This window comes from Thamnophis elegans, chromosome 10 (assembly GCF_009769535.1).
Source record: "Thamnophis elegans isolate rThaEle1 chromosome 10, rThaEle1.pri, whole genome shotgun sequence".
Lineage (NCBI taxonomy): Eukaryota > Metazoa > Chordata > Lepidosauria > Squamata > Colubridae > Thamnophis > Thamnophis elegans.
In genome coordinates this window covers 29,473,456-29,495,623 of record NC_045550.1, presented here as the reverse complement: position 1 = coordinate 29,495,623, position 22,168 = coordinate 29,473,456, and the positions used below count along the sequence as shown (strand labels likewise).

The following is a 22,168-nucleotide window of genomic DNA, read 5'->3' as shown; positions in this document are numbered from 1 at the left end:
TGGACGACTCTAATGCTTCGGAGAGGAATCGTAGTTTAAGCAGATCCGATCCTGCTCACTTTTGTCCACTCGTTCATTTATTAATAAAGGGGCGGCCTGCAACCCATAAAACAGCACAGAATCGGCAGCAATACAATTAAAACCTTTTCCCGAGATTAGCCCAGGTACAGCTCTATGTCTCTGGGGAAAGAAAGACCTATCAACGGCAGTTACGGGCAGCGCACACGACTTTAATCTCCTATAAAGCAGCGGTTCTCAACGTCGCAATTTTTAATTCTGGGAGTTGAAGTGTTAAGATGTAGATCTTTAAAAAGTTGTCGAGGTTGGGAAACAGACAGAATGACGGGTCAAACTCCTGCATGTCCTCTTGGCACAGGAAGTTTCGCCATTTATTTTAATCTATGGAAGGAAGGAGAACTTGTGTCACTCGCCAGAGTGTGAGTATGCGGTTCATCGGCCTTTGCCTTTAGTTCCTGCGCCTCTTCTGTTCCTCTCGGTCTCCCTTATGAGCGGCGGCGATGCGGTCGTTGGTGGGGTTCTTGCTGGTCCTGGCAGCGGCCACCTCGGGCCTTTATTTGCTAACTGCCTGGTTGCCTGGAGGGCCGCGCGAGGGAAGCAGGTGAGTTGGCTGCCTCCTCTTTATTTCGGAGTCGCTGCCCCGAAGTACACGGAGGAAGACGAGCGAGTTTTCCTTTAGCGGCGGCCAGCACTTGAGTTATCTCCATTCACGACGGATCTCGAGGTCCAAAGGGCGACAGTCGGGATTTTTGCTGAAAGTGGCTAATGACGCTGTGAGCCGATTGGAAAATACAACGCAATCATCGACACTTAGCAGACGCGGCAATGGTCAATTGACCATTGCCTGACGAGGACTCCGAAGTTGTTACGAAACCAGTCGCAATAGCGCGCTTGTCTACAGTGATTTGAGGATCCTGCTTTGAGCGACACTTGTTTGTCGAAAGATGTATGAGATGTCATATCAGGATGAATCTTGCTGCCTCTCGCGGTCCATAACATTCTGTGGGTGGAGAGCAGTTGCATAATAAGAATTAGGTTTAGAAACACACCATCAAGTGTTTCTAAGGATCCTCGGTAATTGTTGCATCTATTGTTGCTTGCTCTACCTACTAGGAGCAGCAAGTTTCCCCTATAGAAGCACTGAATAAAAACAGCATCTCTACTCACTGCTACAGAGAAGGCATCTTTCTGGGGTCCTGATAGGTACCATTGTTTAATTAAAGAATCCCAGTACAAATTATCAGGGGTTAAGCTACTTTCTAGAGAAAAGACTAGATTGATTGTGAGTTTGTTTTCATTTTCTCTTAAAATTCTAGGGGTCATTGAATTAAATTGATAGCACACATAGTTTACAATAGACAATTTTTTCAGTCAATATATAATAAATTCATTATCACAAAATGTGATGTCTATTAACTTGGATGTTTTTTAAAGATTTCTAGATAAGACTCCTGGATAATTGTTCTAACAAAAGCTGTTGATAACAAAGATTCAATGTTATATCTTGATTGGGTGCAGCATGCCAATAGTGTGAGAGAACTATGTCCTTTTTTCAAGAATACCAGAGATATCTAATTGGTCACTGTAAGAAAGAAAATGCTGGACCAAGATGAATCTTGGCCTGAATCAATAGAACTGTTCTTATGAGTATTGGAGCTTGTTGAAATGAAACAATATATGACACAATTAGAAAGCCACAGTTAAAGGAAGAACACATTGTTTAAAAGCTGAGTGTGGCTTTTATTGTATGGATATCACAAATGTATACAGCTTTTATTTTTTACATTTAAATTATGGTAAGGGTTTTGGAGACAAAGTTTTAGTTTTTTAGTGAAGGATGCAAGAAAGGGAGAGGAAGATAGTTATGAAGGAAAATTGGAAATTTTGGTCTCTGCTACCAGCATTAGTAGGATAATTTAACTGGAATTTTGGTCCATTTTCAAATATCTATTGCTTGATTTTCTATTAGCTTGAGCAACTGTATTTCAGTGATTGTATATTTCCAACAGAGAGCCATTTTAGTGTAATGGTTAAGACATCAGTCTAGAAATCAGGAGAGTTAGTTCTAGCATAAAGCCAGTTGGGTGACCTTGGGCTGGTCACATTTGTCAGTCCTAAGCAGGATACTTGAAGAATGTTAATAGTTGCTTGTTTCCATCACAAAATCCATTTTCCTATATTTTATACTACTCCTTTTCTAGGCCTGTAGATACTGTTATTGTTAAACATACATGTCTTGTCTGAACTAAAAATAATACAAAATGTTAATATTTTGTTTTTTAAAAGAAAAATTAAGATGACTTTTGATTTGGTGTTTCCTTCTAACCTCATTTTGAAAAACATGTTAAGTAGCAAAAAAGCCAAATACCAATATTTGTAAGATTGAACTGATTTTATTTTGTTGTGAGAGCTCCATGTTGCAATAAACCTGTTAATCTTCAAGGTTAATCTCATAATTATCCTATGTTCCTTTTAATCCAATCATTTTGCAACTAAACTAATTATGCTCTTTATCAGGTCATTAAAATTCCCTTCAGATCTAAAGGAACTACAAGAACTTGCAGCATTTCTACATTACTACAATAAAGAGCACCATGCATACGTGATTCTGCTTTTCTGCAGTGCTTACCTGTACAAACAAACTTTTGCCATACCCGGCTCTAGCTTTCTGGTATGTATACATGATATAAAAGTCATAGATTAGTTTTACAGCATGTTGCAAAAATAATTATTTCTATACTTGTGTGGTTAGATACACAATTCATTCTTCCATAACATATATATTCTTCCTGCTATTTTTGTGGAACCCTTTCATGAACAAATCTAGAAATGTATTATTTTGTCCATTCATAGGAAGACCCCCACCAGGATATAATATGTGGATGTCTCAGAGAGTATTGCCTTGGGAGGCCTGAGATTTGATTGTGACTTTTAGGAGGTGCTGTTTTTATTGCCTTGTGAACTGCCCAGTGTTGTGATTACAATATGGATAGCCATATAAGTATTATAAATAAATGTTCCATCTTGCTGAAAAGATGAGTATATATTTTATATTATATAAATGTATCTTTTAAGCAATCAGGAACATATACTAAACCCAAGGAATCACTTGTCAGAAGGTTGTAAGGTTAAAAAGTATACACTAGTCTTAATATTTCCAACCCAGCCTAAGCATGTATAATAGACAGTATAACAGCTTTCTTTCTAACATCTGTTGCCACTGAGCAGAATTTCAGATGAATCATAAAAATAATTCATCCTCATTCCTCCTCCTCACCATGATTTCAAATTATGTTTTATTGGCCTCTATCTTCAGGTAAAATTGGTTCATTGTTATAATTCTGAATTATTTCTAATATTCCATTTACTATTTCAACCTGACATAATATGATTTTTTGAGTTAGCTGGGAAGCAGGGATGGACAACCAGATCATTTTATTGAGGGATACTGGACAATTGTATAATAAATAGCACATTCAGGCTCACAATACAGTATACTGTATTATATTAAGAGCAGCAAACACCTGTGTTTTATACCTAGTTTATGGATTTTGCAGAGACATCACTGACCACTGCTATTAACACTATGAAGTAAATGGACCAGGCAAGGCTGTTCTTATATTCTTATTGTTCATAAAGCTCTTAATGCTTTCCCCAGTTTTTAATGGACTGGATCACTATCTAGTTTTGCTCTAACAGAACATCCTTGCTGGGGCTCTCTTTGGACCATGGATAGGACTTCTGTTATGTTCTACTTTGACTTCTGTGGGTGCTACTTGTTGCTATGGACTATCCAATATTTTTGGGAAAAACTTCATTACCTACTATTTTCCTGATAAAGTCACCATGCTTCAGAGGAAGGTAACAAAGAGCTAATCACAATTACATTTTATTTAGTAATATATAAGAATTGTATATAATAGAATTCAACTGTATATGGCTGCACACCTAACATGCCTCAGGTTCAATTTCTGGCACTGCAAGGAAAAAAACCTATTTGAAAAGCTGAAGACCTGCTCCGAGTCAGTGTATACAAAATTCAAAGCTAGATGGCCCAGTGGTCTGGCTTGGCAGAAGGCATCTTGCCATGCTTCTGTGACCGTATTCTAGCTGACAAGGTTTACTGTTAGAGATTTTACATGCATTAACTGAAGTTCTAAAAATATTCCTTCATGAGTATTCCTTCATGAGTGTGTTACATAATTTTGTAAGATTTTAACAACCCAAGTTAGAAAGTTATTAGTAATCCAAATTAGAAGATTAAAAAATGATTCAGAGAGCATAGAGCCACAAACATGATCTCCATAGATATTTCTTCAAACTTTTTTCTAAGATTGTGCAATTATCTACATAAGCCAGAAAAAGATGCATTTTAAAAAAATGTGCAGTACAATTGCTACATAGACTTACAGTAGATGCTTTTTGCTAGTATGGGCCAATACCTAATCAATAGAACACAAACAAGGACCCCATGGTAACTATGCCTTCCATAAGCAAACTATTTCAATGTTTATGCCAGTGGAAAATGTCTGCTGTCTTAGACCCTAACTAGTACCCCACATTTGGAAGGACTCTTTCCAGTCATAGATGGGTCCAAGATACAGGGGGGGAAAAACCCTGCCTTTAAAAGCCAGAATGCAGTTTTCAGGCATTCCTTCTTCCTTAACTGTGTTTCCTGAGGCTCCACAGATTTCAAAGGAGAAGGGAGAATTAGCAGAAATATAGTATTCTTCCGTCATCCCCATTCTGTTGTGGATATGATCCTGAAAAGAACAGTTGATTAATTGAATATTATATAGAACCGTGATGGTGAACCTATGGCACGTGTGCCACAGGTGGCACGTGGAGCCATTTTTCAGGGCACGCAAGGCTTGCACATGCGCACTGGCCAGCTGACTTCGCCCTTCTTTTGAGGCCATTTTTCGCCCTCCAGAGATTCAGGAGCTTCTCTGAAGCCTCCGGAACATGAAAAACCGGCCCTACGAGCAAACCAGAAGTCCAAACTTCTGGTTTGCCCACAGGGCTGGTTTTTCACGCTCTGGAGGAAAACTCCTGAAGCCTCCAGAGGGCCTCCAGTGTGGGCGGGGGAGACTGTTTTTGTCCTCCCCAGGCTCCTATAAAGCCTCTGGAGCCTGGAGAGGGTGAAAAAGGCATGCCAAAAATGGGGGGGGGGGGAGGAGAGCGCTGATCGTGTGCACATGCATGCTGTGGTTTTGCGCATAGCATTATAGGTGTGGCACACCCACGCACAACCCCCCTGCGCTCCCCCCACTTTTGGCACGTGAGCCAAAAAAGGTTCGCCATCACTGATATAGAACATATATTACAGTACTATACAACCTTTGGGAGAAAAAAGCAGGTGTGGAAGAAAGCAGTTTGATCCTTCCTGATTTTTATCATTTTTGGCGGGGCTTCCTTTGACAGGTAGAAGAAAATAGACATTCCTTGTTCTTCTTCTTGTTATTTTTGAGACTGCTCCCCATGACTCCAAACTGGTTTCTGAATCTTGCATCTCCAGTCTTGAACATCAATGTGACTCAGTTTTTCTTCTCTGTTCTCATAGGTAAGAACAAAGGAAGCATATTTACATCCATATTGTTTAATGTATTATCTGGTCTTTTTTCACTTTTGCATTATAATAGATGCTTGCATCTCATTCTTTCTATTATTCAAATTCAGTGAGATAGATGTATGTATGTATGTATGTACGTACGTACGTACGTACGTACGTACGTACGTACGTACGTACGTACGTACGTACGGATAGATAGATAGATAGATAGATGATAGATAGATTTGGCTACACATAGCTTGAAGGATTCTTAGGGTTGTTTTAACAATGAGTATGGTCACACTGTAGCTTAGAGAAGATAATTGTATAAAATATTTATTCTACCACACACAGCTTTCCTAATAATAGGCTGTTGCCTTGGGTTCACTTCACCTTCATAGGATTTGTAAATTGATGAAGTCATGGAAATAATCCTTCGATGGTGAGTTCCTATAACAAGTGAACTTTTTAAAGTGGCATACAACCTATGCCTTCCTCCAAAATCCCTTGTTGGGATTAGGTGCTACCTCAGCAAAGTTGCTTTTCTTTTAGTTGCTATCAAGTTCCAAGCAGGAATTATACCACTATATGCTGCTTACTGGTAGTCCTGACAGTTGACTGGTAGGCCTTTTAGGTTGCCTGTAATAGCTGTACAATCCCAAATGTCAGTCGCCACACTTCCTCCTCTGTTTGCTGTCATCTTATCCTTCTTTCTCCTACACAACCACAAAGTAAGATGAGGCTGTGTATGGACAACAGCATGTTCCTAAAAGCACCGGGAAGAGGAGGGGTTGCTCAATTAGCCAAACACTTGGAATAACGGCATGGATTCCTGTAAGTAAGTTGTGTGAGTGGAGGAGCTAGATGAATTAATGAGCCTATTTTCTCACAGGTTTCTGACACTGTAAACCTTTACTGTCCTTCGACATAAAGCATGAACTGAGCTGATTTTTGAAGAAATGTGAGTGAGAAGCATTTCTGCCTGGTTGTGGCTGCTTTTCACAAGTGCAGATAGCAACCCCAGCTTCATTCCCTTGCATGCTAGCCCAATAAACACATAAAGCAAATACATAAATAATTTACAAATCACATAGCAAAAACATAATTTTTCTATGGTTCCCTTATATTTTGCCAGAAAGTTCTAACAGAAAAACAATGAATTTTGTTATTGTTGAATATATTACTTCTTATTGTGAACATTGAAAAATATCTCCAATTTAATGCCATAATTTCAACAATTCTCCTTAAAGTGATTAATAAAGAAAAACTTTATCAGTACCATTTTTATAATGTGATTTAAGATGTTAATCCAGAAAATTAATAACAATTATGCAGGTAAGCAGAAGATTCCAACTTATTCATGTGTAGAGAAATTGACTTATTTACATGAAACTTGCAAATATTTTATTTTATCCAATGACATTTGTAAATTTATGGTTTTTCACTTCCTTTGATGTACAGATCTATTCCCCTCCATTTGTATATTCAAGCCTTTTTATGTTTGCAGGCTAGATCTTATCACAGTGAATACATAGTGAAATCTATACATTTTTCTAATCTTAGAATTCTCCTCTTTCACTTACAGGATTGACTCCCTATAATTTTATCTGTGTCCAGGCAGGCTCTGTACTTTCACAGATATCTTCCCTGGATAACATTTTATCCTGGAGTAACTTATTCAAGATGTTGGCTATAGCCATGATGGCATTAATCCCTGGGACTCTTATTAAGAAATTCAGTCAGAAACATTTCAAATTAGACAAAAGTGAACAGAAAAGTCACTTGCTGAATGGAAAGAAATGCAACTGAATAGACCACCCCTAAACAGATATCAGATGACGTGGAATTCTATTTAAGGGAGAATTGGAAAATAGGTATTTTGAATCTGTTGTCTGTTGTCACTGAACTTTGGACTTATTGCTGTTTTGGGCATCTTTTTTTCCTACTGTATAAAGATGAGTCTTTAAAAATACTGTTTTTTTTTTAAAGAGATGAGACTGGTATGTCCCATTTTATAAAATTACTTGTGATCTAGTTTATCCAGAAGTCAGAATTTGGGGGGCCAAGTGGTCCTGCATCTATTGATTTGAGGAAATCTAAATCCTAGCATCACTGAGGAAATAAGCCTGAAATTGCTTGTCAGATGAACAGCATTTGTTTTGCACATGAAGCAGTTACAATGTAGTATTTGGGCCAAATATTGATTTGTTTAAATAATGGCAATGATGAATTGTATTTCCTTCCAATGTGAGGAATCCAGTGAAGTTTTGTATTATTCCCTTTCACCTGTTGGAATATCAGAAAGAAAAAGGATATAGAGGGAGCTACAGCCATGTAGGAATGGCTTGCTTCTTATCTTTCTCATTATTAAAATTTTTAATAAGTAACTTATTTTATGATTTCCTATATAATATAACATGAAATATTTGTGGGGCCTAGAAGATTTCAGGTTAAGTCTGAAGAAATTTTCTAACAGTATGCTCTGTGGAAAATTGCATTTTTCACTTTTCAGAATAAAATTTTTATCTTTACATAATTGCTATATTAAGCAGAAAAGAATATACTTTGAATATAATAATTGAAATTGTTATATTACTTATTCAATCTAGTGTTTCATAGTTGGGAAAATCCAATTTTAATATGTCCCTTGTTCTTAATCCAAGTGTTAGTTAACCCCATATTGCCATTATTTCCTATTTGAAAATGGCCTTGGCCTTGCTTGTCTCGCATCAAGCTGCAGCTTCAGAATTCAGGAAAGAACCTTGTTTCATCCTTTTTGTACTACAACAAAGAAATGGATAGAAGACAAGATGTTAAGGAACGTGATAAGACTTTGTTTGCCTGATGTTCGCAGTAATGCAAGTTTGCCATTTTAGAAATCAAAGCAATCAGAAGGCTCAGTATCAGTTACTAGTTTTTCTGTGAATATTCCCCTAGTTTATTTGAGGTGGTCTTTGCTATTCTTTAAATCAGAAGTGGGGAACAATGCCCCCACTTGTGGAGTTCAACTCCCACAACATTTTGACTCGTGGACTTCCATGGCTGGCTCAGGAACTCTGGGAGTTGAAGTCCACAAGTCATAAAGGGGATATCATTTCCTATCCCTGCTCTAAACAAATGTCAACATTGTATTAAACATATCAGTCTTCTTAGCAAACCTCTTAGGATGGTTTCTGTTAGATCTTTGTGGTGTGCCAAGAAAACAATAATAAAAGATGATCTGAAAAATACACTGTGGCAAATTATAACTGATTGTCTGGTTTGCATCAGTATGCGCAGTAACTATTCTTTTTTCCAATACTTCTTGCCAGGTAAAACTTCATGAAAATTGTAATCTGTTTATTTTCACAGACATGACATATTTATCTGATAAATGGTACTGAAAATAGTTGATAATTTGATTAAATGACTTCATGTAGTGCCATATGAGTCAGTTTATAACTCTAACAAGACCTTAATCAGCTCCCATGTTTCAATTGCACACATTAAATAATGAAAGAAAAACATTGCTTGGACTTTGTTTCAAAGTGCTAATCTAATTCTTCAGCAAGAAACAGTGGGCTGGCATGCAGAAGGCTTAATTTAGTTCCATATATATTATGTTGCAATTCTTATACTTTTTTATACTTTCATTTTTTTATACTTTCAACATGTCCTCAGGAGATGGCAGTAATAGGCTGATGTTATAAGTACTCCTTAATAGAGGATATAGAGAGGAATGAAAAGTATATTTACATTCATGTTGTCCTTTAGTATCAACAGGCATACTAAACTTAATTGAAAGCTGAAAATGTCAAGCCTTGCATTTATATAGCACTTACAATGCAGAATAATTTGTATATTACATTTCCTTTACCTAAAGAGGTTATCAAACCATCTCTTTACAGTTTGGAAACTATAACTGTACTGTACAGGGGAAAATGGTGATTTTGAATGCACATAGGTATACCTTTGAGTCATACATTTATATTCAAAATTGAAGTTGCAAACACGTAATGAGGTACACTGGCTTTTTATTCCATGCATCTATTTGATAGTCATTTGTTCCCAATTGTTATACACTGTTCAATACAAAAAGAAATCAAGTTTGCCTCAAAGTAGGGAGAAAAGACAGCACAGAAGATAAAATTATAATTCTATATGACATATAAACATAATAATTTCCACTAACCATTAGCCAACATATCGATTGTACCATAACTGGACCCAGCAAGTAAGAATAGAGTGTAAAAATCATGAAAATATGCCAAAGAAGGCTTTTCAATCAAAAGCTTATCTCTGGTTTGCATTGCTTATTCTTATGCTGTGCCACTGTCAACCCCTTCATCAGGTAGTTACAATATTGTAATGCCCTTGCACAGAACAGTCATAACACAGCAGGAAAACTCACACTAATTCACAGATGGCAATACTGTGTCATAAACTGAATGAAATGAATTGATTTATGGCTTTTGGTTTGAAAATTTAATCTAAGAACTAAATCTAAATTCTGCTATTCCTTTGTAGTCTGTAAGATTCTATCAAAGAATTAATACAACAATAACAGTACTATTTCCCTTTCCTATTACAAAACTGCATTTTTTGTGCTAGCTGGTTCTATGAATGAAAATTCAGTATAATATGTGAAAAAATATGGTGGCTCCCTTCCAGTAAACAGAACTCTTGCTTCCTTGGAAAAAGGAGTTAATATTCTCTGTGTCTTAGTATCTATCCCCATAGCTCTGATCATCTCTCTTAATATTTAGTGCTAGGAACTAATGCTCCAGAAGCCAAAATAGTACTTTTTATTGGGGCAATAGAATACAGCAAGCTTTTTTAAATGCCCAAATTCACCTGAGAATGTTTCCACATTTAAAAGAAATTTTTAACCTTCACATTTAAGAGAAAGCTTTAAAAAAGATAACCAGCATATACTAAAAAATCAACTATGTATGTTGGACCAATATTTAAAATGGATTTCGTCAACATCCAAAGTTTAAAATTAATTATTCTATCGTTCTTGAAACAAAACATGCACAGGTCTGTTGTAATAACACAACAATCAACATCTCCTGTTTAGAGTCAGGCTACATCATGGTGGAGTATAACTATTGCCTATGTACCTAACTTTATAACAGAAGGAGAACTTTTTGTATTGGCTGTTTTCCCCCAGTGATCATAACTTCTAGCCCAGCTGTCAGTGTAACTATTATTAGCAATAACACTGCTTAATTTGGATCTCTTTGCAATTGTGAGATTATATTTGTTAAGACATTTTTAATTTGTGCTTTAGGGAATGCTATGAAGTTATAAGTGATAAATAGGACAACTGAACTGGGAAAAGTAGGATGATCACACATGGTTAAAATTTCAGTTTCAAAAGTTCTTCTGCTTGTTCACAGCTGAACAAACTATTTTAGGTATAATTTAGTAAAAATGTATCTAGTAGAATCCTTTTATTGTATTTAATAACTAAAACCATGGATTTCCAGCCATTTGGAATGTTTGTAAATTGATCAATAACAAATATTAAGACTCATCCAAAATATCTGCTAGATAGTATATTCCTGGGGGCCCCAAATTCATTCTGCTTTTTAAACCAGTGTCTCCTAATAAATAGAGCTCTTTGGATATGGGTAAGTTAAAATACTATGTCTTCAGTCTAATGAGATACAGAGGCTACATATTAGCAGGAGAGTGTAAGATTTAGAAAACCCTACTCATCCTAATTATTTCTTAAATCATAAAATAGTCTCTTGAAGAATTACATTGTGCAGCATGTCATTGGAGATGAGGATAAGTGCAAATACCAAAAAAGAAACAACCAGTATCTACATCAAAGATAATTAAATTGGACACATTCTCCACTAAAGTAGAGACTACTTCTGGGAAGAAACTATTGGCCATATACATACTTTGCATGCATAAGATTCCAGGCTCAATATCTGCAATTAAATCATCACAAGAAAATCCTTCATTCAGGATCCCAGATAATTTTTGCCTGTCAAATTGATAAGTCCTACACTTCTGTATTCTTTTTCCAGGGTAGCAAGTCTTTAGTGTGGAACTTCTCATAGAAGAAATAGTGGGCTAACATTAGCACTGAGATAACAATCCTAAGTACTTCATATCAGGGGGAAAACAGCATGTAGCATTTGTCAATCCTGACACTCTTATTTTGCCATTTCTTTAAAAAGGAGCATTCTTTTCCAAACACATAGCTATCTGTGGGCTGTTAAAACTCCAACCTGGAGCCATAGGGAGGGCGTGTCTTTATTGCTAACATTACTTACAAAGCAGATACTTGTTTGGAGATTATCCTCATAATACAGACACATAATGTGCTGATAAAAGAAAGATTTTTATGAAAGATTGAACCTAAAAAGGGAAAAGGCGTGATAGTTGTTCCTGTCAGTTTAAAAAAATGCCTAGCTCAAGCACCAAATAATATTTCTGAATTAGGGATTTGCCATGGATCTGGCAGATGCAGCAATCTTCCTAGACAATTGTGGTCGGGCCCATATAGTTGGAATGACATTGATGGGGAGTGTAGTATTACCAGTATATAGGTCTCCCTAAAAAAGTAGTTCCTCCTTGGGAAAATAGAGAATGCACAAGAAGCAATTTTGTTCTGAACACGCAAAACTCAGTTCACTCAGATATAAAACTTGAGGAATCTCTTATTTTAGCAGGAGGTGCCACTTCAAGTGAACAGGTATAAATTCTTTTATATTTCAATCTGACAATAACTCACAGTGTTATGGACTGCAACAGGGAACCTAATGCATGCTGAAGCATCATTTGTTTCTTAAATACTTTACACTCATGGCACATGCAATTTTTATCAGAGTATGCCATGTTTGTTTTCCATTGGCTGCTGCAATTGAGTAAAATCAGTGTGGCCTGTGTAAGATTATTAAATTGCATTATACATAGAGCACTTTGGTTACTATTCCTCCTGGAGTATAGGCCACAGCATAGCTGAAGTAGGACTGACATGCTGCAGTACAACAAGCCCTATCATTAATCTACAGAAATTATAATAAATAATGAAATAATTTATGATTCGTGTAGTCCAGCTACAGAATTTTTAAAGTATGGAATAATTTAACTCATACAATACTGTTCTTCAATATTAATAAAGAATTTTCTACATTTTGTCACAAGGCTATTAATCTATTTTAAAAAATCATATCAAATCAAATGTAAACAAACAGCAGCAAAATGTCAACCCATGCTTGCCTTTCATTCTGCAGATGGGGTGAAGGATGCATTTGATACTCATTAACTTAAATCCTGCTACGCTGACCAAAAGGCTTGCTTTATGTCATTCTTTAGCCAACATGGTGAAGGAAGGAAGCATTGAAAGATAATGATTAACACTTTGATTCGAAAGCCAGACTTCAGTGTTACTTGTTTTGCTCTTCTTGAACATTCTAGTTATAGGAAATAGGATGAATGGTAAACCATATTTGTAAAAAAAGACAAAGGGATACCAATCCAGATCCACAATACAATACGACTTAATGTTCCTTCAAGCCATTTCAAAGAGCATTTTCATCAATTGCCATTTTTTTAAAAAAAGGTTATGTAACTTTCTATCAAGCTTAATAAGTGACTCTCCTATCAAAACCATATTAGTGAAAACAGTAGGAAGACAAATTATGTGGCATAGGCTGGACTATCCCCCAGCGGTAGGGGGAACAGTTCTAATTTCTTCCTTCAGGAAAGTCCTCAGGATAGGTATATATATATCTTCCATGGCTTGTGTTCAGCATTAATTTGACACATGTATTTTTAATTGAAGGAACCAAGTAAAAGGCATAATATAAAGAGAATAAGTCAACAGAGCAAAACAGTATGTGCATCTATCCATCAATCTTTCAATACTTTTATCTGCTGTCCTCACACTAGTATGATGACGATATGGAGAGAAGCTGTAATTGCAATTGTAAGATTTTTGCAATCAACTAACAATAAAATAAATTTTAAAATGAAACCATTAATTTCCATTTTCTTTTGCTGAGGAACAGCATCTCAGATACTCTTTCCCTGGAATGTGAATACTTTATGTTGAAAAAGTTACACTGGTTATACAAATGACTTTTTGTTCATAGGTTATCTCATGCAGTTTTAGTGAAATCAATGCTGCGTTTTTAACCTGTCAGCCCTTCAGAGTCATATGGCCAAGTAATGACAAATTCTATTCTGTCTATACATGCTCTCTTAAAATTCAAAATGATTCTTTTTCAGTTTTCTTTCTATTTTTGTAACCAATTATTTTGCCTATGGACAGTGATCATCTTGATCAGTAAAAAGTGTTAAAATGCCAAAAATATGGTACAACAGTTCAATTATTCAGTAAAATACATCCCTGCCATTCATGATTGAAATGCTCATTGAGAAACCAATTCATCAGAACATTTCTCCAAAGATTCAAGTTATTGCAGATCATATAGTTGATGGGGTGGAGAAGCAACTTCTCAAAGACGGAATGAAAAAGTTTTTTTTTTCTGAGTGGAATCAAAATGCCAGTTGATCAGATTAACGAGGCTAAAGTAGATTTATCATTACAAGGTTGCAGAGTTACAAACTTTACTGGTTCTCACAGTTGCATCAGAACAATCTTCTTCTGAAGATTCACCACCCGAGTCTCCAAACTGCCCAGGATTCTGCATTACAAAGTAATAGAAGCAATTCAAATTATTTATTGGCATTTCAGATATACAATATTTTTATTTGGCAGATAAAGTAGTTCCTTTCCATGAAAGCTAAAAATATACACAAGCCACTGATGAAAATCAATATTTATTTTCCCCTTCCCCCATTATCCACCTGCTTTCTATTCAACAATGCTAAAAAAAAACCAATCCTCTGATCATCTGGAAAAGCTTTCTGAATGCTGCAAATGACTGCAGGGAATGTGGAAAGTTATTTCTATGAACTTTCTAAGGTTAGTTTATTTTAAGATCTAAGCCAAGATATTATAAATCATTTAAGAAGCAGGTAGGTGATCAAACAAAATTATTTAATTAAACACAGAAAAACGGGGGTATTCCAGTTGTTGCTGAATTCTATGCCCCATAAGCCATAGCTACAGGAGTGGGCTCCTGGCGGTTCGCAGGGGTTCAGGAGAACTTCTAGCTAAGATTCTGTGCAGTTCAGAGAACCCCCAAATCCCATTCCTGGCTGGCTCTGCCCACCCCACCCTGCCCCTCCCAGAAGTTCAGGAAGGCCGGAAATGGGCCCAGGGAGGGCAAAAATGCTCCCCCTGCCATGGTGCAAGAGGCCAACTAGGCACTCCCAAAGTGGCCACGTCCAACCAGCAACCGGGTAGAGAACCCCTTGATAATATTTTTGAAGCTCACCCCTACATAGGAAGTATGCTCAAGGGTGACAGGTGATATACCGTATTTTTCAGAGTATAAGACGCACCTTTTTCCCTCAAAAAAGAGGCTGAAAATCTGGGTGCGTCTTATACGTTGAATACAGCATTTTTTGCTTCCTGAAGCCCCGTCCCTTCACCAAAATGACCATGCATAGCTTGTAGGAGGCTTTCAGAGAACTCCTGGGGGCTGGGGAGGGCAGAAATGAGCAGAAAAGGGGCCGGCTTTTGCTCAATTTTTGCTCCCCTCCCAGCCCCCAGGACCACTTTATAAGCCTCCATAAGGCCATGCATGCAATTTTCTTGAAAAAAACAGGCCTGTTTTCACGAAAAATGGGGCATTTTTTGCTCATTTTTGCCCCACCCACCCCAGGAGCACTCTGCAAGCCGCCCCCCCCCCCCAGGCTATTCATGCCTTTTAAAAAGGGGGCCCATTTTCACCAAAAAAACCTGGCCGTTTTTGGGAGGTTTGCAAAATGCAAAACCTTTTTTTTCCTTTCGGAAAGCTCTTTAGAGTGATTGATGAGAATTAGATTGATCAAGTGCTGTGCCAGCAGAAACAAAATCTTAGGTGCTCAGATTGTCAGTGATTTCCTTCTCCAGCACATGAATAAATAAACCTGGAAACATTTACCTACCTACACACTCTCTCTCTCTCTCTCGCTACCTACCAACTGTATTTCTTTCTCTCTCTTTCTCTCTATCCCTCTATCTACCTACCTACTCTCTCTCTTCCTACCTACTGTATTTCTCTCTCTCTCTCCCTACCTACTGTATTTCTCTCTCTTTCTCTCTCCCTCTATCTACCTACCTACTTTAAAAAAAAAGTCTCTTCAAACCTTGGTTAGTCTTATACTCCAGTGCATCTTATACTCTGAAAAATACGGTAAATTTCATTTCAAGAACATATATAGGATCACACCTAGGTCACCAATGCATTAATGGGTTGACAGACCTGGTTACAGAACAACTAAATAATGTGTAATATTGCTAAGCAGAGGAGAGATAGAGTTTCTAACCTCATAACCATGATCCTCTGGACACAATTTGCCAAGTGACATCTGTGTTTTCACCCTACGTACAGCACTCTCTTTATCTGAAAGTCCATCAGACTGAGTAGATATCTCAATGGAGATTTCTGGAGTTTGTGACAGCATGTCATCGAACTTCTCAGCCAAACAATCTTCCCGTCTATTAGCCAGCTCATCCAGACTGTTGGAATGGTCACTGGTATTGCCCTCTTCCCCATCAGAGACAGAGAGGTTCTCGGAACTGAAGGTTGAATAGGACTGGCAACTACTGATGCAACGATGTGGCCTGCAAATCCATTAACATTTTAGTCCGTTTTGATTCAAATGCTGCACACAACTTTTTTTATGCACTGTATATACAAATCAAATAACAAGAAAAAGGCCAAATTTGACACTCTTAAAATATGTATTGTATATAATTTCACAACTATTAAGCATAAAAATGTAGTTAATGTTCCTCTTTGGGAAGAATGCACATTCCCAATATGTATCCATCAAATAAACAAAAACAATTCTATCATGTAACATGTTGTATTTTCTTACAAATTAATAACCTTTGCTTTTTTGGTCTAGTTTTCCCAAATAGTATCCACTACCTAAGAATCAATGTATTCACTATTTTGATAGAGAAAACTTTTTATTTTCATGTCTTTCCATTCGCTACTAATCATATTCCAGTGCTTATCAGAGAGATAAGTGTAGCCCTGTGATATGCAATAGTGATGTGCAACAATTTGTTGCTAAAAAAAGTAAGTGGTGTTGTATCTGCCTCTTACTTGCCACATATCTTAAATCCAATACAATACACATATTTGACCATATTGTTTTATCCTATATACTTATATCTTTCTAGAAAACAGATGGAGAAGTAACTCTTTGGATGAAAAACTTAGCTAACAATGTCAGACTCAAAAGTTTCTTTACGCAGAAATGAAATTAAATCATATGACAATTCCTTAAATGAATTGATATTAATAATTAGTAAAATAGTCAGACTGGGTTTTCTACCTCTGTCTCCGTGGAAATTCCACTTCACTGTCTACTTCGCCTTCTTCTTCTGAAGAATCATCACCACTCTGGTAGGGCAACAAAAGGAATAGTTATTTGCCAAATAATTACAAATATGCAGATTCCAATTAAAAAGTACCTCATAAATGTACAATTTTCAGGAAGACAAATCTTTAAATTTCATTCTATTCAACATAAACTATAAAACCTTGAAACGTATAATTAAGCAAACAGCATGATTGAGAAAACAGAACACAGTAAACAAGGTAATTCTTTGAAGAATTCTGAAGGCCTCACCTTCGGAATGGATCGAGTTTTACCCAGCAGTCCTGGAGTGCTTGCAAGATGAGAGGAGCCAAGAGGAGACACTGACCTGTGGCTGCTGAATTCACCTTCTTTATTCTTTGCAGGAAACTCCGAATTTGCATATACTGAGTCATACAATGGTCCTTCAGGCTGTTCTAGCCCTGGATCAAGTGATTGTTGTTGATTTGTATCATTTGTTCCCAGTCTGCACTGTGGACAGAGATTGTATGTATCTGTTTGACAGCATTCCCAATAATCAGCTTTATTCTCTCCATCTTTCTTTACCTCCAGATTTCTCCTTGAATCGGCTTCCATAGCAGCAGAGATAAGATCAGGGCTAGAGCCAGACATCCTCCGTTGGGCATGATTACTAAGAGGGCTGCGTAGGGCAGCAGCAGGACCAAAGTATCGTAAGTTGTTAGCACAACTGGCTATATCTTGTCCATGTATATTAAGTCGAAGGTGATGATGGGGATGGTGGTGATGATGGTGAGTTGGCTGGCCCAAGTCATCCTGTGCTGGCTGATTTTTCAAAACGCCGGTAAACTCATTGTAACTGCCTTTGCTATTTCCTCGCCGGTGGCGTGGTTTGCTACGGTAACGTCCTTTGCTACTAACTGTTGTCATTTTGGGACTGCCTGAGAGAGGAGAGCCACTAGGGGCCACTTCAGTGTTGGATATGCCATCAGATTTCAGCAAGTCAGGTCTGGAAAAGAATGCAAAATCATTCAAATTATGGGTGGTCTTGCTTTTCGACCATTCATTCAAAGTCATTCGGAGTTATAATGGCCCTGAACAAGAAGTATCATGAATGAGGGCGAATATATGTGTCCCAGGATAATGTTGCAGGATCCAATCTGGGTTGGTCACTGGGTCACCACTAAGCATTATCATGCTTAACAATTCACAGTGATTTGCTTAATGAATGCAATCAGAATTGATGCCATAAGTCAGATAGAGTCATGTGATTTTTTTTCACTTTATAATTGCATCACTTGGTAACAGAGTTACATAAATTACTCAGAGTTACACTGGTAATTCTTGTTAGCAACTGATGCAATTCTAAAGTGAAAAAAAATGCTAATTGCAGCTGTCAAGTGAAGACTACCAGTAATATATTCAGTTTTCTTCCTAATGATCTATGCGGGAAAGTGTTGAAATTTGCATCATATTGCAAAAACCACTAGTTACAACTTGCTTCAGAGAGGATGGAGTCTGCATCATGACATTGCCCCATGGGTGTCATCATTTTAATGCGATTTTGATTGGCTAAAGAGGCCTGTGGCTTTATTATTATTGCCAGTGAGTCTATTTAAATGTTTAGAATAAAGAAAACTAAGTTGCACATATTCAATTAAAAATAAAATTATGGATATCATGTAGGAAAGTGGACAACATGAGTACTAGGAATGGAGGTATAGCACTATTTGGGATGCAACCAAAGATATATTTTTGTTTTTTGGAATAATGTCCACTCAACACTGAGTTGGTTGGCTCCAACCATGCAGCCTTTAGAAAAGCAATTAAGACCTAGCTCTTTTCCCAAGCAGTTGGTTTAGGATAAGCAGAAATCCGAACTGATGAGATACAGTGTATTTTAGCTCTGATTGCCATTTAATTATTTTAGTTTGCTTTAGTGGTGCATGTTATTTTTCTTTTCTTTTTTCTTTTGTATTTTTATTTAATGGTTTTATATACCATCCAGAGTCATGTGGCTTGTGCTGAGCATCCATGTAAAGGTTTTAATTAAATAAATAAAGTTTGTTTATTTTCTCAATTTATAACATATCTTATTATCCAAGCTTCAAGACACCTTAATCATTTTATCCAGTTATTTGAACATATCCATCTGTGACTATTAAGTTCTTTTTAAAGCAATTAGGTAGCAAACTACATTTATATCTATATATTACTATCTAATTTATTGCACTTACACCAGCACTTCAGTGATCAGAATTGGTATTCAAAAGAATTCAGGAAATCATTTATGAAAAGTGACCCTTTCCCTTGAATATACTATAGTTATTTGCCTCACCGTTTTGTCTGCGCCCCAGATTTGTGGGAGAGTCCTCTTCTCTTCATTAATTTTTCCATTGCATTAGCATGGATTATTGGTCTGACAGGATGACGCTTATAAGTCCCAGGATACTTTTTTTCCACAGCGTGTTCCCGTCTATATGTAACATTTAAAAAAATAGTCTTAATTGTCTCTTAATCAAAAGTTACTCAAAGATTTATAAACTGCTGTAAGCAAAGTATGTTAAAATATACATTTGGCAGTTGGAAAAACATAATTATTCTATAAGGCATCAAGCAAAATTGTCAGAAATTCCACATATCCAATAACCCAACAGAACTATCATTTTCTGCAAACAAATACCCGCTTCTTATTCACAACTTTGATTAGGACAATAAAGTGCTTAACAAGAATAACAACAATTCCTCCAGTTTTGGAGTCAGTAACAAACAGAATGCTTATAAAAACAAAACATAGGTGGATATACGTACTTGAGGAGCTCTTTTTCACGAACTTCCAACTGTAACATGATGGCACTGAGTTCCATGTACAGATTATTGGCTCTTTCAAGTTTCCTTTCATAATGTTCACGAATGTCCAAGGCATGCCTAAGAAAAAAGAGCTGACAGTCTCAGCTGTGCAATCCCATAATCAACAGCATATACGTAGGCAGCATTATTCTCAAGCATGTTAAATGTAACTTTTAAAACAGGCAAAAGTTATGAAAACATTTGAATGCTGTCAAAACAAAAACATGGTTTATTTAAAAATAGATAAATAACACTTGGTCTCTTTGTCAAAACACAAGAATTCAGATCCCTCTAGTAAAAAAAATTAGCCTGTGATTCAAAACCGATAAAATCTCAGTATTGACAAAGACAGAATAAACTAATCTTCCCTAATCTGGCAGTCATTGGGACTACAGCGCCCAGAAATTAAGGAAGTATAATCTCAACACATCTGGTAGAGACTGAATTGAAAAGGGTAGATTAGACACTTTAGGGAGGTATATTTATTAACAGACAGTTGTCATGATAATTAAATGCATCTCCCAGGTTCCGAAGTTATGTATTTGAATGGCTGGCACATCTGGGAAAGGTATACTAAAGTAAATGGATTCTTAATCTAATCTCCTTTAACCTCTTAAATAAATACAGACCTGAGTTCTTCTCTTCTACGACGAATAAGTTCTTCATCTAACCGGTGTATACAAGTTCCTTCACTTTTAATCTTTTCAAAGTGCTTCTTTACTTCTTCTCTCCATTCAGCCTATTCAAAACAATTTTACATCCAGGTGGTTATACCTCATAACGCAGAGCTTTGGTAATTACAACAAGAAATATTATATTGCATTAACATCTGAGAAAGAAAGCTGAGCTATATTTAACTTGTTTCTCAGCCTTAAATTAGTTATACAAAATAATACAGGTGGGGGAAAATGAAATAAATAAAATATGATCAAGGCACAAAAAGTATGTATATTACAAAGCAAACAGGCAAGGGGTTTTTAATGCCTCTCTGAAAACATTACAAGAAGTGATATCCCAATGAAGCTAATTGAAAGAAGAAAAGCACTACTTTGTCCACAATTGACTTGTGGAATTTACAGATTAATATCATTAGCATTAGACATATTAGGGTTACTAACATGGACCTAGAAAATAGATCTATTATGCACTGTTAGTTTTGAATAATCAATTATACATTTAAGATAGAAGTAGCAAAACTCCAAATACCACCAATTGCAAGACATCAGTAATAGGAGAGAGGTATGTATGTGTGTATATATATATGAGCACCTCAGAAGCACCATGTTGTCTACAATGAGAGACAAAACACTGAATTAAAATGGGCTTTGGCCTGATCGAGCAGTCCTTTTAAAGTTCTTATGACAAGCTGTCAAACTGAATTTGTTGCTATCAATAGTTATTAAATTACCTGAGACTTAAAATAGGTCTCCTGAGGGGTAGCCAAAACATCAGCAGATGCTATGTCAAGGTGCATAAGTGTCTGTCGAAAAGAAGGCCGATTCCGCGGCTTGCTTTGCCTGCGAAATTAAGAAAACAAAAGGGATACCATTCAGTAAACTAACCTTAGCCTAAATTGTTGTTTTTTTTCCTTTGAAGGTTAACTTACAAAAGAATATTAATTTCTATACTTATTCGAATAGGCCAAAAAGGATGAATTCTAACTACCATATTTTTCGGAGTAAAAGATGCACCTTAGTTTTTGGAGACAAAAATAAGAAAAAAAAAATTCTGCCTTTGCCTACCAGCATCCATGGTATTCAGCTGGCTAGCTTCCTGACTTGGAATATGTTAACAAGGTCAGCCGATGATTAGGCATAGCAACTAAATCAGCCAATGAGGGCTATTTGGACTCTGAAACAGTATTTGCCATGTGAGCAACAAGGAGACAGGAAGGAGACAGGCTTAGCTGAGAACTGAAAATGAAACTGCTTGTGTTTTGCATGTATTTACTGCTACCTTGGAAAACCTGCTTTTGGTATTGTATTGTATATTATTATTATTATTTTGAATCCTGCTTACTTGTGTGTGCTTTCTGAATGTGATTGCTGCTGCAAACTCTGACCAGCCAGGTCAGCTGCAGAACTTATTGCAGCCTGATTCAGCACAGCTGATTGGTAGGTGGATCTTACTGCCAGAATACACCCAATCAGCTGTAAGGATTGCCACAGACCATCCCTGCATTCATGCCTCATGTTTTTGGCCTGTGGGGATGGGTGGCCTGTGAGGGTGGGTGGTGCTACATTCAGTGTATAAGACGCACCCAAATTTTCACCCTTTGGGGGGGAGGGGGAAGATGTGTCCTATATTTCAAAAAATATGGTAAATAATATACCGTACTAAAAT

The 22,168-nt window shown here is 36.8% G+C and overlaps 2 protein-coding genes across 4 annotated transcripts in view; one reads left to right on the top strand and one right to left on the bottom strand.

Moving 5' to 3' along the window:
• Positions 1–164: 164 nt before the first annotated feature.
• Positions 165–8,105, top strand: TMEM41A (transmembrane protein 41A). Of its 2 annotated transcripts, none has more exons than XM_032225964.1 (5): positions 165–437; positions 2,536–2,689; positions 3,718–3,879; positions 5,443–5,581; positions 7,155–8,105. In XM_032225964.1, exons 1-5 carry the CDS (start codon positions 340–342, stop codon positions 7,376–7,378), a joined length of 777 nt encoding a protein of 258 aa, XP_032081855.1. In that variant the 5' UTR covers positions 165–339; the 3' UTR covers positions 7,379–8,105. The 2 variants fall into 2 exon arrangements, with proteins under 2 accessions (XP_032081855.1, XP_032081854.1); XM_032225963.1 differs by having other exon boundaries at positions 360–619.
• Positions 8,106–8,222: 117 nt separating this feature from the next.
• Positions 8,223–22,168, bottom strand: part of MAP3K13 (mitogen-activated protein kinase kinase kinase 13) — a 35,437-nt gene continuing 21,491 nt past the window's right edge. Inside the window, exons 8-15 of one of the 2 annotated variants that reach the window (XM_032225959.1) lie at positions 21,234–21,342; positions 20,455–20,564; positions 19,787–19,903; positions 19,314–19,451; positions 17,270–17,984; positions 16,973–17,040; positions 15,953–16,250; positions 8,223–14,220 (exon numbers count right to left, since the gene is read on the bottom strand). In XM_032225959.1, coding sequence (XP_032081850.1) covers positions 14,119–14,220; positions 15,953–16,250; positions 16,973–17,040; positions 17,270–17,984; positions 19,314–19,451; positions 19,787–19,903; positions 20,455–20,564; positions 21,234–21,342 — 1,657 coding nt within the window. In that variant the 3' untranslated portion in view covers positions 8,223–14,118. Of the gene's footprint in view, positions 14,221–15,952; positions 16,251–16,972; positions 17,041–17,269; positions 17,985–19,313; positions 19,452–19,786; positions 19,904–20,454; positions 20,565–21,233; positions 21,343–22,168 lie in introns of those variants that run through there. The other variant, XM_032225960.1, reaches the window with a different exon arrangement.

Coding starts and splice junctions, on each gene's coding strand:
- TMEM41A (XM_032225963.1), top strand. CDS start 519: ATGCGGTCGTTGGTGGGGTTCTTGCTGGTCCTGGCAGCGGCCACCTCG. Junction 2,690..3,717: donor TACCCGGCTCTAGCTTTCTG/GTATGTATACAT, acceptor TTGCTCTAACAG/AACATCCTTGCTGGGGCTCT. Junction 3,880..5,442: donor TCACCATGCTTCAGAGGAAG/GTAACAAAGAGC, acceptor TTCCTTTGACAG/GTAGAAGAAAATAGACATTC.